The 21,654-nt window shown below is 48.6% G+C and overlaps 1 protein-coding gene and 1 long non-coding RNA gene across 6 annotated transcripts in view; one reads left to right on the top strand and one right to left on the bottom strand.

Annotated features, from left to right (window-relative positions):
• The window catches only part of LOC116667949, a 173,661-nt gene extending 172,520 nt beyond the window's left edge, over positions 1-1,141 (top strand). For all 3 annotated transcript variants that reach the window (XR_004324949.1, XR_004324948.1, XR_004324951.1), the window contains one exon: positions 294-1,141. This is a non-coding gene — a long non-coding RNA (uncharacterized LOC116667949). The remainder of the gene's footprint in view (positions 1-293) is intronic.
• Positions 1,142-3,132: 1,991 nt separating this feature from the next.
• ZNF518B (zinc finger protein 518B) lies at positions 3,133-20,406 on the bottom strand. 3 transcript variants are annotated; one of them, XM_032493912.1, is made up of 2 exons: positions 20,296-20,406; positions 3,133-9,724 (listed from the first exon to the last, which is right to left on the bottom strand). In XM_032493912.1, exon 2 carries the CDS (start codon positions 9,522-9,524, stop codon positions 6,276-6,278), a length of 3,249 nt encoding a protein of 1,082 aa, XP_032349803.1. In that variant the 5' UTR covers positions 9,525-9,724; positions 20,296-20,406; the 3' UTR covers positions 3,133-6,275. The 3 variants fall into 3 exon arrangements, with proteins under 3 accessions (XP_032349803.1, XP_032349811.1, XP_006184312.2); XM_032493920.1 differs by lacking the exon at positions 20,296-20,406 and adding an exon at positions 17,484-17,860; XM_006184250.3 differs by lacking the exon at positions 20,296-20,406 and adding an exon at positions 12,532-17,474.
• Positions 20,407-21,654: the final 1,248 nt, after the last annotated feature.

Below are 21,654 nucleotides of genomic sequence, written 5' to 3' on the forward strand. Positions count from 1 at the left end.
ATATATATATAACATTATCGTCCAGCACAACTGGATTTCTCTTACATTTTCAAGCCAATTATCAGTCTAAATGGTAGCAAGGTTACCACTGATGCCACTTTTTCCTCAAATGCACCTGTATGCTCTATGCTTCTCCAATCGAACTCTCAGGGATTGAGACTGACCGGGGTTGATGCGTTAGGTTTAAAATGCATAGGGAATAGCCAACAGCCAAGAACAACCAAGACCATTACTGCAGCTTTAGGCCACCTGCTAGGAAGGCTCTTCTCATTTTGTGTGTGCCTCTGTCGAAGGTACACCATCTCCTCAGAACTAACTGTGAAGAAGAATCACGATGAACAGTGCGGTGCACCAGCACGGGCCCAGCAGGAGAGCCACCCAGGACGGAACCTGAGTATTGGAGACACAGACTCTCCAGTAACGGGTATTAGGACACCTGAGTTAGTAATTCACCTGGAACTGACTTTGCTGAGGATATGAACCTCATATGACTTAGGTATTGTTTCACATAAAAAAAATTGGACCCAGATCTTTTTGAAAAACATTTTTACAAAGCCTGTAACTGACAGCTTGTATTTTATTATGTTCACTATTGTATGGAAGTTTATTTTTAACATTAAATTTAATAATATGACTATCTTTTGACCTCAAGGTAGGGGAGGGTTTCTAAAATAAAGCACCAGAAGCACCAAACCTAAAGGAAAAAAATTTTTTCTTTATGGATTTTTGTGTCTGTATTTTCTTTTAAAAATTTAAATAGTTCAATGGTAAAATGGACAATGCAGTTCATACGTGGAAAATTAAAATGTCCAATAAACCCTTGCGGAAGTATCGTATCTCACCAGAAATCAGGCAAACGCAAACAAAACCGGTGCATTGCTTCTCTGAGTCTAGCTATTGCCACATTGTATGCTGAGCTTCCTGTTTCTCCGTGTCTTCCCCAACTCTTAGAGGACTGTCACCATTTCACAACCGTCAGGTTGGCAGCTTGCTTTCCACATGGGCCGCCCCTCCGGCGCTCACCCTGCGGTGCAGCGTGTCAGACGTCGCCAGCGGGTGGCAGGCTGTTCTGTTCTCCGCCCAAGACCGCGGGCTGCATAGCCCCTTTGGAAGGCTGTGTGACCACCTCTGGGCAGTGGGTTGTGAGCGGAAGGGTGGTGTGTTGTTTCCCACCTGTGCTGGGCCCTCTCACTGCTTCCCTCCATCACAGGGATGGAAAAGCCCAAGGGGTTCGGATGGCGCAGCTACAAGGGGACCCTCCCGCAGACTGTGGACATGGTGTGGATGAGAAATGCACTTTTGCTTGGTTGACCAACGAAAGCTGCAAAGTAAGTGATAACCTCAAAAAGTCGCATGTGCAACTATTTCTTTAAGGTACAGATAGATCTAGAAATGGAGCAGCTTGCTGGGCATTAATACAGAAACCGCACAGAACTGGCATTCCCTAAATGTGAGTGTGAAACCTCGCCTAGCCTGCCTAGCCTTAGATACAGAGACAGGCGACATCCGATTTCCCCCGTTCGGAGGCCAGGACAAGTTAAGTACCGTAATACTTACAATACAGGACGTTTGTCCTTGTCCTCGCCTCTTCAGTATCATAAACACTGGGCACATAAGGGTCACGGACACTGCAAATGTGGCCAGGAAGAAATGAATTTTTAATTTCATTAAAAAAAACTGAAGCAGTGTAAAAGTCTTGCTACTAAGCACAGCTTTAGTGTCTTGGTAGGACTACAGCTCATTATAGCTGAAAATTTAGCATCAAAATGGAGACATGCTTTATCTTTAAAATATACAGATTTCAGGACATTTTAAGTGTGTATGTATTTATATATTCACACATACACACATACAGTGTTTATACACAAAAAGTGTCTAAGTAGATTTTCTGTTGGCTGAAAAATGCTTAGATCATATTTTAGATGTATTGGGTCAAATAAAACATTTGCTTCATCTGCATTTTACTCTTAAATGCGACTACCAGGCGTCTAGGCCACGCAGAGGGATTGTGTGTTCCTATTGGAGAGCACTGCTCTAGGCTAACTCCAAGTATGACACCTCCTCCCAGCTAATGTGTCTGATGAGTGTTGGAAGCTTAGGAAGGCAACTCGTGCTGCACGCAGCCTGGGAACAAAAGGCTCTCCACATCGTAAGGGAAGAGCCTTACAGATGCAGGGAGCCACCACGGTGCTTCCTGCCAGAACACTGGGCTAGCCACTACTTCCCTCATCTTCACAGAAACCTTCATGGAAATCCATTGTTATTAATCTTTCTGGGCTTAGGTTTTCTTAACGATAGAAGGTGGACTAGTGGCTGCTGTTTTGGGCCTTTCTGGCCTCGAAGTCAGTTTCTGCCCAGGCGCCCTATTCCAGTCACACTGCAACCAGCCCTGGAGGTCCAGGCCTGATTAAATCCCTCTTCAGGCTTCTGCTGCCTTATCTCTACTCTCCCCTAAGCACCAGCCAAGGTGACAACTTATTAGACTAGATCTATAGGATGAGAGGATGACTCAACTCAAGCCAGATCATAAATAAGCCAAACTGATGAACTGAGCAACTCACATCTCCTGCTTTCCTTAAGGTCTGCTAATATTCAAGTCCAAGTCTCTTGTCTTTTTGACTCCTTGCGTGCCGGGAAGGAGATGAGGGAATTAAGCCCCCTCGCCAAACATCCTGACCCTTCCTTCCCGCGTGTGGGCAGGAGCAGATGTAAAGGCTCTGCTGTATCTGGATAGAGCACCAGCTCTGCGGCCATGCCCACAGGGCCCAGCAGGCCCGCTGACCGCCTAGAAGCCCCTGCAGCCCAGCCGCACTCCCAGCTGAAAGGGCACGCTGGAGGGCAGCTCAGGGACCCACACGCATTCCCTGATGTCACTGACCATGGTATGAAAACTGCCACTGCTGCCCAAACCAGCATTTCTTGTGAAGAATTTAAGCCAAAGCAGAACAAAACAAACTGGCCTCATTTCAGGGAATGCTTGATTAACGAGCAGTGCATCTAATTCAAAATACACCCTCGCAGACGTCAGAGCACCTGCACTGTGCAGAGTGATGCCTTTACCTGGCTCAGAAACGTATTGCACAAGACAGGCTACGTGCCAACGCGCTTAACATTCGAAATGAAAGGACAGAGAAAATTTTATAGTTGCTTTATTTAACAAAATTTACGCCAACTTCTCTATCTATATACAAACGTGTTTCAAAATCAGAGCAGCAGACACAAACTGTTAACACGGGACTTTATAATAATGCTTGAAACATGTTATGCAATGTTTTGCTTTCTGCTCATACTGACATTTACCAGATTCAACAAGCATTCCAAGGCTGAGCAGCATCGTGTCTTCATCTCCTGGGATGGCTTACACAGTATGTCCTAGAGAAAGAGGGGTGCGACTTTTGAGGGTTAATTACTACACTGTGTTCAGTTTAGCTCAACAAACAGCACTTGGCCCAGAAGAGGGGCTCACAAAGTGTTCCAGACTGGGGATAAAAATTTGAGTAAAACAGAACCTATCTGAGTATACTTAAAAAAAAGTTTTTTTCCACTCTGTGGTATCATAAATATAACAAGATCGTCTCATTATTGATCCCCCAAAATGAAAAAAAAACTTTAAAAAATAAATTAAAGATGATTTTAGTAGTAGGTACTATGAATAACATTTAGTGAGTGGAGGTCCTTCAAAATCAAGGTAAGAAAGTACACAAACACTCAGGACACTTCTGCCCCTCCTTCTCCTATTTTGTTAGAATGTGTTCGTTTCATGACATTTACCTACATGTTAAGCTATATTCTAAAGTTCTTTCTATAGGGAAGACAGGCATTTTTTGCTTTCTCATTTTTTGACTTCCAGGAGCCCTAACTCCTTAAAACGCACTGTAGTTCTGAAAATCTCAAAAAGCTTAACTACATATTCTACTCACAAAATTTATCTCTGTACAAGTACATACGCTGAGTTTTAGGTAATACTTGAAAATTTCGAGTAGATGCTGCAAAGTGTAAATATTTCACGTGGACATTTAACACTCTGACCTGATTCATGATCTTTCCTGAAAGGTCATGGTCCAGCCTTTCAGGAAAGGTGCTACTAAGCAGTGAGGTATAGAAGGAGAGAAAGAATAAATCACAGCCTTTTCTTCTCTCCGAGTCTTAAGAGCCTTCTTTCATGCTGGGCGGGGGGGGGGGGGGGCAAATCTTTGCATGGATGAAACTTGAGAACGCTCTGCTTTATGTAGTGAAGTGGTGCACACAATCCATTTCCCAAAAAGCACCAGCGAGAAATGTGCAGGGACCAAATACTGTACTGCAATGATCCACAGGGGTTTCCGCTCCCATTTGTTCGTATAAATCAGACCCATCACTCACTGTGCTTTCATTGTCTAAAAATGAGATCAGACCATTATAAAAATGTACTTCCAAAATAAATTACTTCTAGAATATAAAATGTTTTGTATTTTTCCAGCCCACATAATTTCATTATAAAATAGGAAATCGAAAAATTAGCTACTGCAGTTTTATATGGTAAAAAATATTTATATGTGTACATATATACACATATAAAAAACCCAAGTTTTAAATTTCAATACAAACTAATCAACTTAATGATTATGTAACGAAGTATACACAAGCCATGCTGATTATCTGTAATGAGAACCAACTACAAAGAATGACAATCCCATGTACCAGAGGGTAAGCTAAGACTTTCCCACATGGAAAAAGAATCAGGAAGTCTCCCACCAGCTACCCCACACAACAGAAGTCGCCCTCATGCCCTTTTCACAGGTGTAACAGCGCTGGATCCACTCACTGCGCTTGGTTCTGAGGAAGGAGTCCCCGAAAGGGCCGCTCTGCCTCGTGGCTGGGCCGTCTGTGTTCTGCATGATGGCTGGCTCCCGGCTGAGTGGGAAAGTGCGGACTAGATCCAGCCCGGGCTACGCCTGCCAGGAGACGGTGCAGAGGGCAGGTTTCTGCCTACTGCACACCGAGGACTAGAGACCAGCACGGGTCCTGACCTCCGCTGTTGGGGGCAGCAGGAGGGTTACTCATCTCCGTGCTGCTTCTGAGACAAGGTGATCAACAGGGAAACCATGGCTGCGACTCAGACGAGTCAGAAGCAGACCGTTGCCATCAATGAAAGCCAGGGATATGGGCGGGTCCCATCCTGTTGATTCCTGCCTGATTTTACTATTTTCATGACGGAAAACCTTAAGTGGCCTCAAGGCAAAGGGAGAAGAGGCTCTGGCCTGGGGAGCAGTGTCTGTGGTCCACCAGCGACGGAGGAAGAGTGGGCAGCCCCCACCCACGGTCTGCGTTTTCCCAAATGAAAACCAAAAGTTCCATTAAAGCCACAGCTCTCCTCACCATCCTGTTTTGAACTGTCTCCCCAAATTCTGCCGATGCTGTAAGAAGCCTGTTCACCCACATTTTAGGTTGGTTACTTACTTGACTTTTGTGGCAGTGCTGGGGAAAACAGGAGACAGTTTTATATATTTTCCCTCAGTGACTATTTCTACTTTTCCTTTTTTTTTTTTGGCAAAAAGGCACACTCCCTCCCCAACTGTCATAAATCAAGGTGTTTAAAAAGAAAGCAAAGGCCTGAAAATGTTTCTTTCTTCCCCTAACACCTGCTGTTGCAGTAAGTTCAGGCAAACCACTGGGAATCATTTTTTAAAAGTGTCAATGAAAGCACAAATCTGTTTGTAGAGAACACTCAGGAACACTGCAGAGTGGGTGAGGGACCAGAATGGCCACTTTTCTATAACCAAACTTAAGGTAACAAAGTAGAAGACAGAATTTCCATTATGTACCAAATATTCGGGAGATGAGTTAATGCAAAAAAAAAAAAAGAAAAGAAAAAGTGGAGGTGCACACCCAGACATGGGTTTAGCTCTTCAGTAGCATTTGCTCCACAAGGCGCACGAATAGAACACCCTGAACTCGTCCCCCTGAATGGATCAGAAAAGATTTTCATCTACTCAGGAGAAGGTTGCTGACCGAAGGAAAGTCTCAGATCCCACTAAAAAATCTGCTGAGAGTTTCACTTCTCTTCAGAAAAATGCATGTTTGTGAACTTGTGCGTAACTCCTTCAGGGGCTGTGGTCACCACGGTCCCGGGCCGACGCCCGGCTCTCAACATCCCAGGACCCGAAGGATGAACCAGCCGCCCCTCCTGGCATTCTGTCCTCCTCCTGTTGAGTCAGGGAGGGAAAGCAAACCAAACAGCCCAACCAGAATAAACTGAAGGTAAGAACACTTTACTCCGAAGACCACCTTTTCGCTCATTCGCCCTTGGAGGAAAGGATGTCCCAGTCTCTCGTGGCTTCTATCAGGTGCCGCTGGCCGTGACTCATCCACTCTTCCTGGTCTTCGTAGAGCCGCCCACAGAACCAGCACTTAAATATACACTGCGATGAGTCATCAGGCAAGGAATCCACCACCTGGTAGTTGTTTTTATGCACTTTTTTAAGCTTCATTTTCAGCATCATTTGCCTTCTGACCTGACTGGCCTCCTCCGCGTTCTGGTAGGTGAGCCGGACGTGATGCCGCCTGATGCCCAGCTGGCACCGGGTCCGCTCCGACAGGACCACCTTCAGGACATTGCCCTTGTACTTGTTGATGACCTTCATCACGTTGGACACTTCCGGTGAGTCAACGTCAGGGTGGTTTAACACAATGACAGGCTGGTTGCGCCGTGGGCATTTGATCAGCTGGTCTGGTTTAGCTGCAATCAGTCGAAGCTGTCTGGCAACCTGAAAGATGGAAGGATCCTTGAGGCAGCGGCTGGCATCAGCCTGAAGTCTGCTTTTCCTCTTGGATGAGTTTACTTGTTTGGCTTTATTTTTACTTATAGGAAGACTCCTGGACAACAGTTTCCCTTGCTTACTCACTTCACTGCTTCCTTGCTGTCCATGCAGGGGTCCGGGTCTTTTAGACAGGGCGCTACAATGAGCAGTCTCTTTTCTTGATTTAGGCCGAAGAGACACATCAGGAGTTTGGGACAGGTCTACTGGCCCGCTTTCATTCGTCAAAGACTGCACGTCTGAGTCTGTCTGCTTCACCGGACAGAACGGAGCAGGTTTGATTACCTGTGTCTCATTGCAAGGGATGCTGACAGGTGCTTCACATGTGGCCTCTATAATGTGGGAATTCTCGGAGGAATTAAGAACCCTCAACACAGCCCCTTTGGAGATCAGTACTGGAGTAGCCACGTGTGGCTTCCTGGTTACTCTGCTGTCGGCTTTCCCACTGCCGCCTTCCACAAACTGTGGATACACCTGCTGACGAGTAAGCTGTCCATTAACCCTACCGTCATCCTGAGGTTTCTGGAGGGTGCCCGTGGAATAGCCAGCGCCAGTGAATGACATGTTAATTTCTTGAATACCTTCAGGGGTGGCTTTTGAAGTGGCCTTGGATGCCTTCCCCACAGAATGAAGATGTGCGCTGTTTGCGGCCAAAGATGAAGGCCTGCCACAGGACTCAATCAGCTGAGCTATCTTTCTGCGCAAGAGTTCAATTGACTTTATTTTAGACGTCGAACTATTCCACTTAACGCCCTCAGGGACGTTCTCAGACCCCGAGCTCAGAGAAAACACTGAGGAGATGACTGGGCCGTCGAAGGCGTCCTTAGTCCTTTCGGAACTCTGTAGTTCCCGCGGTTCGCCCCCGGGCTGCTGAGACCCGATTCCGTCTTCTCCCGTTATGTTTATGTGCAAACACTCACCGGTGCGCTGGGAGGAGGCCTGGGCCGCAGCTGGGACCGCCCTGTGCTCCTGTGTCTGGTGGGCTTTCAGCTTCCGGCTGGAGGGGACCATCTTCACAGGGATGCTGACCTCACGTCTAGGTTCCAGCTCAGTTCTACTTACGGGCAGGGAGCCCTTTTCTCCAGAGAAGGAAATGGTTGCAGGCGAAGCAGCAACAGGAAATAACTGGTGTGAGTCACCGTGTAAATGTCTTCTACCTTCAGTAAAAGAAACGGCAGCTTTGTACGGAAAAGAGGTGGATGTGGTCCCAAGACCACTTAGAACACTGCTCTTTATGAGAGATGATGGAGAATGACCTTTTAAGGCAACGGAGGGAAGAGCAGTTCTATGTGGATACATGTAACATTTTCTCTGCAAATTCTCAACTATATCAGAGTTGAGAAAGGATTCCCCACCACTGTGCACACTAGAATTTGACATGAGAAAATCGTAAGACCTTACCCATTTCACGTTTTTAAGTTGTTTCTGAACTGATGACTGAAGGTTATCAATGCCTGCCAGTTTTCCAACATTCCCGTCAATCGTCAGTGACTTTGTCTGTTCAGAAGAAGCCACTTTTTCTTGCTCACTTGAACTTTTCTCTTTAGTCACACGTTTAGAACTGCTTCCATCAGCCCCTCCAGCTTCAAGGCAATTATTTTCTTCCAGAGGAAACAGTTTCAGAACAAGCTGCTGTGTTCCATTGACAACCTTCACATCCATCAACTGGGCTAAACAGTTCGCAGGGACCACCAGCTCTGCTGGCGCCACGACGGTCAGCGGCATCCCCGGCTGGACGGGCTCCCTCGCGGGGCACAGCACTTCCACCTCCACGCTTCTGTTCTCAAACGGGCTGGCTCCGCTCGGCTCCGACAGGCTCGCTTTATTCGGAACGCACACGACATCCTTCTGGTGTTCCTTTGATTCAGGGAACAACATAATGCTGTGCGTTCGGTCTTTATTCGTGTGGAGGGAGAACCTTGACAACTGATCCGACAACTTATTTGGAAACGCAGTCCTTGGACTGGAAGCTTTTAGAAGCTCCAGGTTTGGCTTTGAAGCGCTGGTTCTCTTTGGCTCCAGCTTGGCCCCGGTTCTGGGCGGCCGTTTCCCACCGGCCTTCTCGTGCACCCTCTTCCTGTGTTTGACAATGTAGTCATTTCTAATAGCGCCGTAGTCACAGTACTCACACTGGTAAGGGAATATGCCTGTATGTTTCACCAAGTGCCTCTGAAACTCCCCTTTCGTGTAGGAAATGTAGCTGCAGTGAGAGCAAATGAATTTAATCTCTTCATGCTGAAGTGTGTGCTTTTTGTACTGCAGTGGGTCCTTTGTGGAAAATCGACATTTATCACAATAGTATTTACCTGGCTTAAAGTTCCTTACCTTAAATTTGTTACCGACAGCACTTGACATGGGCTCGGGGTTATTTCCTATCTGAGCAGCACCGGGGCTACTGTTCACAAAAGGAAAATGCTGGGGAGCCGCACCGAGGCTGCACTTGAAGCAAACGTACTTGTCGTCCTTCTGGCTCTGCCCAGCGCCCTTCTTCAGATCCTGAAGAGGGAGCTTGTGCACACTCTGACACTTGGCACACGTAGCGATGGTCATCACGGCAGCCTCGGCCTCCGAGCCCTGAAACAAAAGAGCCTGAGCTTCTTGTCTGTCTGGCCGAGTCGCTCGACTAGCATTAGGCTGTTTGGGTGACATGGTCAAGGAATTACGTCCATCATTCACTTGTGTGGTATACAACTGCTGTCCGATATCCTTCATCTTCTTTATCTGCATTTCTAGAAAGAGTCCACCGAAATCCAGAAAGACTTCACATGATAAAATCCTTCGGCAAGCATCCTTCAGTGCACTGTGCAGTTGGCGGAGAAGCAGCGACTTCCTGGGAGTGTACTTAAGTATCTTTTTTCAGAAGCCACCACAGTAGGAAATGATCCCCAAATACGACTGTTTCCAATTCTCTTATATTCCAGGCAACACTAAAGGGGAAAAAAAAAAGAAATCATAAAGCATGATTAATACATGAACTTAAGGCTCAACTAACCTAGTCCCAAACTTACACTAAATTCCAATGGCCTTGGGAATTTTATGCTAAATCTGGACCTATTATCTTGAGACACATGCTGACGACAATACATAATACAACAGAACTGGCAAATAACAAGCCTAAACTGAAAACATTTTCACACTCAGCCTGCCTCCCAAAATTCATCCCTTTAGATCAACCATAAGCACAGGTATGCCAGGAGCGAGGTAACCACAGCAGTCATTCTGAGCAGCCTCTGATGAGTGACAGTTATTTTTAAGTGTCACTTTGAGCATGCTAGAGATTGCAGGGTACAATTTCATAGTAGCCTCACTAAAACTTTGTACAGGAAGGAGGCTATCATTTTAGTTTCTAAAAACACAAGTTATCCAGTGGCAGAGCCAGTTACACTCAGGGGCCCACCTGTTTCTAAGTTACAGCTGATTATCTCCTCTCTCTCTTTCTCCCTCTCTCTCGCACGCGCCCCATTTGCCTTCACAAGTGGTAAGAGGCCAGCAATATACTGACAACAATATGGAGACAAATACTTACTCCAACATCTTCCTGAGCATGACACGTGCCAGCACTGCTCTGAACGCTATAGGGCAGTGACCAAAAGCAGATCAGTCCCTCTCCTCTTGAGGGTACAGAGCGGGGAGACAAGTTATATACCTATTTGTCAGAGGGTGGCAAGCAATTGGGGAAAATAAACCATAAAATAACGCAAAGGGAATTTCGTGTTGAGGCTGCAGGACTGGAGGGTGTGGAGGTGTGGACAGTCAGGAAAGGCCCCATGACAAGCTGACGTTGAAGCAGGGACCTCGGGGCAGCCGGGGAGTGGGTGCTGTGGCTGCCAGGAAGGAGGGGGTTTCAAGCAGAGAGAAGGCAAAGAGGTGTGGGGAGTGGGCCTGGAGCATCTGAGCAACAGCAGAGGCCTAGGCCGGTGGGCAGTGAGCGGGGACAAGAGGGGAGAGGAGGAGGGGGACGTGGTCGGAGGGATGGGGAGACCGGTCAAGGACGGCTCTGTATCACAGCATCACAAGGATGGGGCTTTTCCTCTACGTGACGAAAAGAACCGGGCAGCGCCTGGAGCAGCTACGGGACATGATCTGACTTCTGTTCCAACCAGCGCCTCCAGCAGCCACAAGGACAGGAGTGTGTGAGTGCGAAACGACGGAGGAGGGGACCCAGGTGGGACAGGAAGGTGGCCTGTTTTCTACAGCAAGTACAACAGTATGTCTAATACAGTGGCTAATTTTTACACAGATGTAGTTAATTGTCTTTAAATACACATTCCTTTTTCAGAATACACAGAGCTAGGAGCTAAACAAAAACCACTCTAGCTTGGGATCTGCTAAGAGCCTTTCTTTCATGACCTTAGGAAAAAAAACCTTTTGAATCTTTTGAGCCTGTTTTTCCATCTGGCAGTCAGAGTTGAGGACACGTAGCCAGCTTCTTCCACAGTGCAGCCACGATGACCGAGCACTGGAGCGCAAAGCAACACCTGTGAAAGTTTACAGTGCTTCCCTCAGTGCCGAGAGGCACAGCCTCACGGGCAGCTCCTCACTGGGGAGCGGGCAGCCCCCTTCTGGGACCTGCTAACAGGCCAAGAGCCACACAAAGTAAGTCTGAAAGGCCGACCTGGGGGAGCAGAAGGTCTTACTGTGGAAACGACAGCACATTCAGATCTAGCATGAAACCTGCCTTTAAAAGCATGTTTGGAAAGCACCATAAGAACATATCACATTTGATAACAAGCTTTATTTTCTTTTGCAACAGCATCTTTCCCTATTTCGCTTTTGCAAGACAGTTGCCTCCTTTCAAAAGTGACTCCCAGCACAGTCAGGCATCCAGGGGCTCAGGCAGAGCCACCCCGGCCTGAGTGTGCACGTACACAAGCGGGCAGGGGCCCGGGGGCTTGCGAGGTGCTATCCGGCCCCTCAGTGTTCAAACACACACCTGCGTGAGGGGGCTGTGGACAGGACAGGACCCACAGCTGCCGCCCTGCACACTGATGGGCACGGGCAGAGACAAGACGTCCACTTCCCACTGCACTCCTGGGACATACAGCAGAAAGGCTTTCAGACATGTCACAGGCACTTTATTTTCCGGATCTGTAAACTGGCTTTGGTGAAGGGGGACAGACGTGACACCCTGAGCTCCTGCTACTCATCCAAGTGACCTCAAGCAAGCTGCCCATTTGTATCCACTCACTCATCTATGCTCACCTAGATGACTGCAGACTTTTCATCATGTAAGAAAGCCACTACCGCTAACATGTGCATGCTGGCACTTCAATCCAGTTAAAACAGAGGAAGTAATGGCTGCAACCCGAGCCTAGAAAACCTCTAGCCAGAGGAACGCAGAGGCTGAAAGGGGATTTAAGGAGATCTGGTCCAGTGGTTCCTGAATCCGGAGGGGCCTCGGAATCACAGCTAAGAGACATTCCTAGGCTTCATCCCAAAGCTCGTGAATCTAAGTCTCAGTAGGGAGAGGGAAGGGGAAGAGACATCTGCGGTTTGTGAAAGCACTCCACATAATTCTGCTGAAAAGCCAGTATTAGAGATCACTGGCTGCAACTTCTAGCAACACTTCAATCCTTTAAAACAACTTCACCAGCTGATGCTCTAACATTGCCATGAACAAAACCCCTAAACCTCACTTTATTTTCACATAGCTCTCGTCCACAATTTACCGCTAAATAAAACTGAAACCAACCTCCTTGTTACTTTCTTATACCTTGACCTTGGAGCTACCAACCTTAAGCCCCGACAGACCAGCCATGAACCTGCTCCTCTCTTCTCTCATCCAGTCTCAGTTCTGTTCAGAAGATGTGCATTATCAGTCCACACGCACACCTCTCACCTACCAGCCTCATAATCCTATGAGAGAGAGAAAGAAAGCAGAGGAGGAAAAGAAAGAGGACAAGAGGGAGGAAGGGAAAAAAGAGGGGGAGGGAAGAAAATAACTTACTTGCCTGGTATAACCTGCTACCAACTCTTTCACCGTAACACCTTATATATTAATCGTAAGAAATTCTCAAATCATGTGACGAGATAACTGAAGAATCATCCAAACCAAGATTCCATTTGTGCACTTTAAGTTTTCTAGCACCTTTCCCAGCTTCCAAGATTCCTGAAAAATCACAGGAGGCAGTTTTGCCATTTTCTCTTCGAGTCCTCTTAAAACTTGGAGGTGCCATTCCTCCTAGAACTGAAGCCCTGAAATCTGACAGACTGGATGATAAGATCATATACCTTAGCAAGAAGTGGAAAGCATTCTGCTGGAGGAGAAGTCCAGAGAATGAACCAAGCCTGCTCTGGTGACTAAGGAATGCAGAGCACTCCTGCAGGTACTTCTGCAAAACCATCTCAGTGGGTATTCTGGATTAAGAATCCACAGAAGCAAGTGCCAGTATGAGGACCGAGGCTGTGATTCACAAATACAGCTTGATGGGGAGGAAAGACACCTAGGCCATGACCCAGGGAGGTCACCTGTTTGAAAGCACTGTCTTGGCTTCTAAACCATTTGCACAATAATGCAACATTTCTAACATTTCTACATTGGTACTTCCCCTCTGTCCAGGTGACAAAGATGGCAGGCTTCTTTAAACCAAGCAAAGTTCTCTGGCCACTGCAACTTGTGTAGCTAGTCACGGAGGGAAATGACCTCCGATGGCGCACCCTGAGACAGAGGTAAACGGACGCCGTGGCAGGGGAAAGCGCAGACGGCTCTGCCATTAGCATTTACACCTGGACACTCCTGAGGCTGTTCCGAGCACACCTGAGTCACGGGTGCCCAAGCCCCCGTTCCCTCCTTGCGACTTTCTCTACCTCGTTCATATTCAGGTACAACCACCTGTGAAGCCGGATCCTCTTGGCAGATTATTGCCCAGTAGGCTGATGACCAAGGATTATATAAAACACTGTAGATGAAGGCCCTGTGTGCACCAAACGCTGAGAGGGCACAAATCAATCACTATTAAAATCCCTATCAATGAAATGTCTGCCTACCTTCTAAACTCACAACACTGGTTACAAAACCGGTGCCTTTGACCTCCTTGGACTAGAAACACATTTTTTTGGATAACTTAGGAAGGTTCTCAAAAACACAGAAAATACCTAGCATTATTAACTTTGGATATAATAAATAAAATAGCTACTTAATGTTGTTTTTAAATAGGAACAGTGAGCTTTTTAATGCAGAATTATCCACAGCATCAGACAAAGACAACTTCCACACACCAGAGAGGAGGGGCCAGGTGTGTGACAAACATACTTCCTCTAGACGGAGTCTCATCTTTTCCCGGGGGAAAAGCCTGAGGGCAGCGTCCGCTGCTGGTGGGGTTTCCTTCTGACCTTGAGCTCACTTGACCTGGTCTCTCAAAAATTTATCATGGGGACTAACGGAGAAACATGTTGAGTTTGACAGCAATCAGTTTACTGACATTGAGGCTATAAAAGCCACGAAGGCTGTGTGAGGGTCTTATTAAAAGGAAGCATCTGACTTCTAAATACTGGCAATGTCAAATGCTCAACAGAATTAGAACAGAAACAAGCTGCAAACAGTGTTTACAGCTAGACTCTGGAATCAGATTACAGGGTTTCAAAGCCCAGTCCCATCCCTTTCAGGTGTCTGGCAAGGAGCAAACCGCGTGAATCCTCATCTCCAAAACAGACGGTAGGGGCACCCACCTCACAGGGCTGTCATGGGGACTAAGTGTGACAAGGTGACTGAAGTGCGTAGGTAGGTTACACACATATCACAAACTGTTAAAAATACCGTTTTCTTTTTTTCATGAAGAAAATAGAAGAAGTGATGCCTATTCCATAAGTAGTCAAAGGGGCTAACATATAGGCTTCTTTGCTGCCTGGCATCGCCTCTTTCTGGAATATACACTGAACCTCATTTCATAATTGTAATCATAGTTGCCTAGCTGTACAGTCTAAACACAATTCACCTCTGGAACAAAACCAGCCACCTTACCTTAGAGGCAGAGGGGCCAAGGTGCTTCTAATCCCCATGGAAAAGATGCTTCAACTCCAAGAGCGCTCGTGACAACTCAGGTTTACATACACTCTAGTTACTGACCTACCTTTTATTCTCCAAGCCCAGCTGAATTGTGAATTATCCCTGTAGCAAACGAATGTGTTCCCATGCCAGATGTTAATGTGAAAAGTCAAAAAAAAAAACAGAAAGGGGCTTGGCAATTAAGTCACATGAGTGCCACATGGCTCACCACATACATTTCTGTTCACAAGAGGCCCACCGAACTCAGTTAAGTTCTAGCTGCCCGACAGCGTCCTCTTTTGGACGGAGATGCAAACGTAGGAAGCTCTTCCAGAAACCTTTTCACGGCGGCTTCTATCACCTCCACGGCTGGGGCAGGAATGGCTGCTCTCCCTGAGGAGCACAGGGAACGGAGCGGGCAGCTTTGCAGCTCGAACTCTGACTCTGTCCCTTATTTGCTGCGTCCTTACACATAGGAGTTCTCCCCACTTACTGTCAGGCAAGGAAAGAGGCTTTAATACCATTAACTTAAAGGGTAATTAGGAGAAGCAAACTAGAATAATGTATGCAAAGCCCTCAGCCCAGTGGCACATGTGCTCCCAAACTGTATCAGCTCCTCTGGTCTATTTAGCCATAGCAAAGACTAGTCTAACATCTCCCAATAACGAAAAATTTAAAACACTCAACTCCCAGGTGACCAGTAGCTTGTAACCGAGTAATACCCGATCAGAGGGAAAAAAAAAAAAATCCAACGTTAGGAATGTAAACTGCCAATACTTCCCCAGTAAGCTAGTATTTAAGAACAAACTGCTGCCTGACTCAGCCAAGAACTTTTTCAGACAATTGCGAAGAATCAGAATTGCCACTGAGTGGTAAATAGATCTAAACAATGAAAAACATCAATGAAGTATTATTTTCTTCTTGTGAATCTACCTTGCAGTCAGCCATGACTGAACTGAAAATTGACAGCCATCTTAATGGCTAAAAACACTTCCAAATGTTGCTGATGAACATTTGGACATCTTTGGGACTCTAGCTTTCCTTCTGAAACTAAGTGTATTATTTGGGGCACAGACTGGGGTAAGAAGGCTGGACAAGACAGCCCCTGTTCTGACTCCTCTGCTTTCCAGGTGACAAGTGCAGCGGAGCGGAAAGCGTAATCACCTTGGGGTATCAGGAACGAGGTTCAAAACCTGGGTTTCTGACTTAACACCTGTGTCATTCTGGGCTTGCTAGCTCCTCTCTGAGCCTGAGTTTCCTCACTTGTAAAATGGGAATAATGCCTGATTTACATGGCCGGTGTGGGGAGATGGTACATGCAAATAGCAGGTAACCTTATGCTTGGCAAACTGCGTGTTTTGTCAGGAAATAAGTCAATGTATTCCTGTTTAAGATTTCTTCAAATGTACAAGAGCCCAGTAATCTCAGCTTCACAAACGAGCTGAGTGAGAACAAGGCCTCAGGCTGAGTTCCATGGCTGGGGAAGGGGGTCATCCCGCCCCACCCTTCAGGCTACCAAGGAGAGATCCTGGGATGGCTGGGCACTGTGGAGCACACTGCTGAGCACATGAATTGAGGCTACACTGGAAAACAAAGGACTTTATACAGTTTTTTTTAAAAACAGTTTAAGAGACAACATTTCTAAAGACTGTATGACTAGTGCTAGAGCCTTTAAAGTCTAAAAGTTACGGTTCTATACGAGGAAAAAGTGTTGAGGCAAATATGCTCGTTTGCATTAAAAAGGGTAAAAATAAAGCAGCGCTACAAGCATGACACTCTGTGTCATTAAACACTCCCAGTGACTCCAGGTCTCCAAAGATGATAAAGGAGGAGGCCAAATACATTTCTGTACTCCCCTCCTTTTTGCCTTAAAATCAGAATTTTGTAGAAGAAATGGAGTGAAAGTTTAATAGAAAGTATAATTATACAAAGGAGAATTATCTCCCACTAAACCAGTGATTCTTAACCTTGGCTGCATTAGGGTAATCAACCTATCACAATATAACCAGCATGTTAAGCTTACATAAAGAGGTCCCTAGGATGTCTGGTCACCCTGCCACACACCAGATTCACCAGGGGAGCTGTACAAATAATCATGTCTGGGCCTCACTGTGTGCTGGGGGAGGCTTTGGGTGTTTTAAAAGCTTCCCAGGTGGGTCTAGTGTTCAGCCAAGGTTGTGACCAACCACCAGACACTAGAGGTGCAGAGGAGCACACAGGGAATGACAGTAGTATCAACGCCCCCGTGCCACGGGCGCCTGGAGGTGGGGCAAGGCCCATGCCATGAACTGCAATGGTAAGACCAGGCAGGTAGACTCTGGGTCCTACCCTTGTTTATTAGCCATCTGACCTTGGAAACAACATCACTGATGCGCTCCAGAGTGTAAGTACAGGAACCACTTTTTAGTCTTAGAAACGTAAATGTGCCCGGCAGGGTGAGTACAATGAGCGTGACCCAGGACTGCTGACCCCGGCACCTGCCAAAGGCTGGTTTTCTCAGTCTTGCTTGTTTACAGAGTAGTAAAAGGAGCCGGAAAGAAATGGTTTCAGTAAAGTGGTGAACGCTGCACTAGTGACCTGATCAGGATGCTGTCAGTGGCTGGCTGAGTTGTCAATCCTGGAGCACCCTGGCCCAAGTCAGGTGGAAGGAGGTAGACTTCATACATTACCTCCATCACTCCTCAAAGTACACCTTCACTTACCTGCTTCTTGTAAGATCTGGAGAAACTGTGGCTTTTCTACGGTTATGGAGTTGGTCAGCTGGCGTCTAGTCTAAGTTCTGTGTATTCTGCTACCCTGCTGTGACACTGTGCACTGAAGTCACAGCCGTCGGCTGCCACTCGGGCACTGTTCTGACTTCCTGCCTGGAGCCACCGAGCTGCTGATGTGAGTCAAACGCATGGTGAGTCCCACGGGCTCTTCCTTCTCTGTCGGGCCTCTTCCCAGGCACCGAGTCCCATCCGGTCTCAACATCAGGCCCTGGCACAGGGTTCCAAGCTCAGAACCCTGAGAGGCAGCGAGGCACGGCAGAGGGCCCTGCAGCAGAAGCCAGACACTGGGGGTTGAGTCCTGGGCCTGTATAGCCTTGCTTTCTCCAGGTACTTTTCTTCTGGAAAATAAGGGGAATAAGCCCCCCAAAGCCTTTATTAAGTGAAGGAGTCTAAAATGAAAAAAAAAAAAGGCTTCCCTGGACTCAGGTGAAGGAATGAGTTAGACTGTCCTTTTCCTGGGGTGGGCTCAGGCATGTGGTTTCAAACTCCTCCCAGGTTATTCTGATGCCTCCCCACTCCCCACCCTATGATAAGCATGTCTGCATCAAATGGTCTCCAGCCACTTCTGCTCCAAGGATGGATCCTGGAAACTGCAGCTGGCTGAGTTTGTGTATGTGAACAAAGAAAATGCAGTCTACGCCAAGCAGCTTGAGAACAATCAAGGCAGAGGAAACCTCACTGGTGAGGACCTCGTTTATCGCGGTCAACAGCACAGGGCTTGGTCACAGAAGGCACTCTACACGTAGGGGCTGAATGGATGAGTCAATGAACGAAAGAAATGTCAGCCTTTGTGGTGACAATAGTAACAACGTTTTGTTTTCCCCCTTACTCCTAAACTGGCCCAGATCCTCTTACTTTAAAACAAACCAACCAAGAGAGATAGATGTTTGTTTGTTTTTTTTTTTTCAATTGCTATTACTGGATTTTAAAAATCTACATTAGTTTGGCATGACACATCAGGGAGGAGGCCCAATAAATAAAATAACGTCCTCCTTTGTCTGTTTTCAGAATGCATCTGCAATGAACGTTTATCAGCACAATAGAACTGGATACATACAGAAGTGTTATTTTTCAAGGCCGTTAGATCCAAGATTTAAAAAAAAACCAACCAAAATAAGGCATCCTCGGTTAAAGATTACATCAATACAATTCAAAAAAGCCAAACATTTGTATTCTACCTGAACAGATGATATGATATTACAATGATGGTTTTTAAACAACGATTTGCTGGGCCAGTATTGCCTGCTGTGTACACACATCGTGGGCTGGAATGAACCTCACACACCAGATTCAGGTACAGACAAAGAATACATTCCTGTTCTGTTTCTCTGCTTTTCTACAGGCTCCTGGAGACCTTGGTTTTCTCTCTCTCCTGGTGACTTCAATTCTAAACTTAAGGGACACAGTTCAAGGGTTCTAACACATTATAGCTTAGCTGTGTAGACGTTTATTTTTAAGCAGGACAGAGGGCTCATCATTTCATTTTTTATTTTTTAACGCTGGCTTGGTAAATCGTTCATCATTCCAGTTTTTAAAATCAAGGATATTTTAACGGGATACACTCAAAGCACACAGAGGAACTTACGTGTTCATCCTCTCCTTGGCTTTCCCTTTCCGATTAAGGCATTTTCATTCTTTTGCACCCTGCGTTGTTTCCTGGCCTTAAACTGCCCAACGACCCCAACGCAACCAGAGAAAAGGGCAGCTGGGACGGGGGAGCTCCCACAAAGAGTGACATCAGCATTCAGAATGAGTCAAACCTTCATCATCGGCCCTCCCCTTAGCCCCTCTCCAGCAAAAAGATGCACAGGTCCTCGACGGACAAGCCCATCCCTGGGCACCTGCCCCAAAACTCCCAAGGAAAGACAATGCCAGTCCGGTTTTCAAGTTTATTGTTGGCACACTCACACCGACGGGACACAGTTTCCAAGGCGAGTCCACATCTCACAGAGCGGCGGCTAGAAGGGGAGGCGCGGGGACAATGGGGTTACATCCTTGTCTCCCGGGGGACGTCCGGGCCCCTCCAGGGGTCGCAGAGCTCTCGTCTAACTACTGAAAACCCAACACGTCAACGCTTACCTCCGAGGCCCGCAGGAGGCTTTAAAAATGGCCTCCTGACGACACTTCCTGCTCGCAGCCGACCGGTAGGAACTCTCCCGGGAGCTGCATCATTTAAAACGCCGGGGGCGGGCGGAGGAGGCCGGGCCCGGCGGCTCCACTCCAGTCGCCCCGCAGCCCGACCGCCGCCGCCGAGGGTCGCGACCCAGAGCGTTCGGGGCGCGTGTGAGGGTCGCGGTGGCTGCACAAAGGCAGGCGGGCGGGCAGGCGGGCGGGCGGGCCGGGGGGCGCCGGACTCGCAGCCCCCGCCACCCCTGGCCCCGGGCTCTGCGCTTCCCGCCCCGCCCGCCCCGCCCGGCCCCGCGCCCCCTCCCCCCACCCCGCCCGGCGCCCCCCGCCCTCCCCTCCCCTCCCCTCTCCCGGGGCCCGCCGCCCCTTCCCCCGCACCCAGCCCGGGGCCCGCGGCCCCGTCCCGTCTGCCCCGAGGCCTCCCGCCACGACGCCGGCCGGCGGCTCGGGCACGCGGGGCCGCGGCCCGCACCACCCGGCGCCGGCTGCCGGCCCCGGCGCGGCCTCGTCGTCCGGCTCCTGCCCCGCGCGGCCCCGCGGCACCCCTCCGCACCCCGGCCCCGCCCGCCCCGGGCACGCGGACCCGGCGCCGTCGTCCTCCCGCTCAGCCACTCACCCGGCCGGCCGGTCCGGGTCCCGGGAAGGGGCGTCTACACCGCCCGCCTCAAGCCGCCGCCACCGCCGCCGCCGCCGCCGCCGCGCCCCGCTGTAGGTCCCTACTCCGGGGCGGAGCCCGGCCGGCTCCGCGCCTGCGCAGTGCGGCGCGGAGGCTCGGCTGCAGCGCGGCGGGCGTCCGAGGTCCCTAAGGCTGCGCCCGCCCCCGCCGGGTCTCCACGCTGCGCGGAGGCGAAAGCCCCGCCGAGCCCTGGTCTTGGACTTAGAGCTCGACCCGACGCGTCCACGTCTACTGCGTGCAGTGTCCGTGCTTAGCCCGGATGCCCGCAAGCTCCAGGAGCCTCCCCGAAGAAGAATTGACTCTGCTTCCATTGTTGGCCCAGCAGACCGGTCGTGGGCCCCAGCTGTGTGGCCGCGCTAGGTCCAAGCCGAGGGCGCCTTGGCCCTCCGCCCTCGGGGAGCTTAAAGTCCAGGAGCAGAAAAGGCGCTCAGTCTTCAGCGTCCAAATTCTTTCTTCTGAAAGCAGCAGTCAAGGAAATGGCCTTGAAGGCCAGGTTCGAATCCCGACTCTTGCATCCTAGCTGCGGGTCCTTGGGCAAGAAAGGCCCCTGATCTCTCGGTGTCTCAAAATTTTCATTTCTGAAAGTGAGGAAGATCAGACCTGGAGCTCAGAGCCTCATTTAACACGTAGGTTGTTTCGAGGGGCAGACCAGACAGTGATTTGGGGAAAGCCTGGAGATGGAGTAAGCGAATCTAATGCCAGTGTTTTTTCCTGTTTCTCGGACTGCAGTACTGTGTAGGGGGAACCTTCTAACCTTACACAAGGAAGATATACCTCGAATAGACCCCTCTCTAAGAAAGAAGGGAACTATATTGCTAGAGTCCCTATAATCAGTGACTCGGATGCGGCTCCCCACACAATACAATTTCTCCCTATTACGAGCAGATTGTGGCAGGGGAGCAGCGTCACCGGGAATCCAAGTTTCTCCAGGAATAACAGCTAAGAGTTTATTTCAAAGCGCCGGAAGGGGCAAGGCTGCTTTCCAACACCTTCCTGTTGGAGGTCAGAGGTCGGGGCGCGTGGACATCGGCCCGGATGCAGGAAGGAGATGCGGGGCTGGGACAATTATTCAACATGGAGAAGTGAACTTCGGGAAGACAATGCCAGCTTCGGGACCAGCAGCGGGCAAGCACGCCCACCACTAAGATAGCAAGAGTTGGGCAGAGAGAATGCCATCCCAGAGAGAGACCACCATCAGCAGTTCTTCCTCCCCCCTGTTCTATGCGAGGTACTTACTCCTGATAAGGGAGCCCCCTGCTCCTGTTGTTTCCTGGGGCTCAGAGAAGCTAGTGCACCTCT

Source organism: Camelus ferus, chromosome 2 (assembly GCF_009834535.1).
Source record: "Camelus ferus isolate YT-003-E chromosome 2, BCGSAC_Cfer_1.0, whole genome shotgun sequence".
NCBI lineage: Eukaryota > Metazoa > Chordata > Mammalia > Artiodactyla > Camelidae > Camelus > Camelus ferus.

Bases quoted from the DNA above. Each gene is read 5' to 3' on its own strand.
- ZNF518B (XM_032493912.1), bottom strand. From the start codon at position 9,524: ATGCAGATAAAGAAGATGAAGGATATCGGACAGCAGTTGTATACCACA.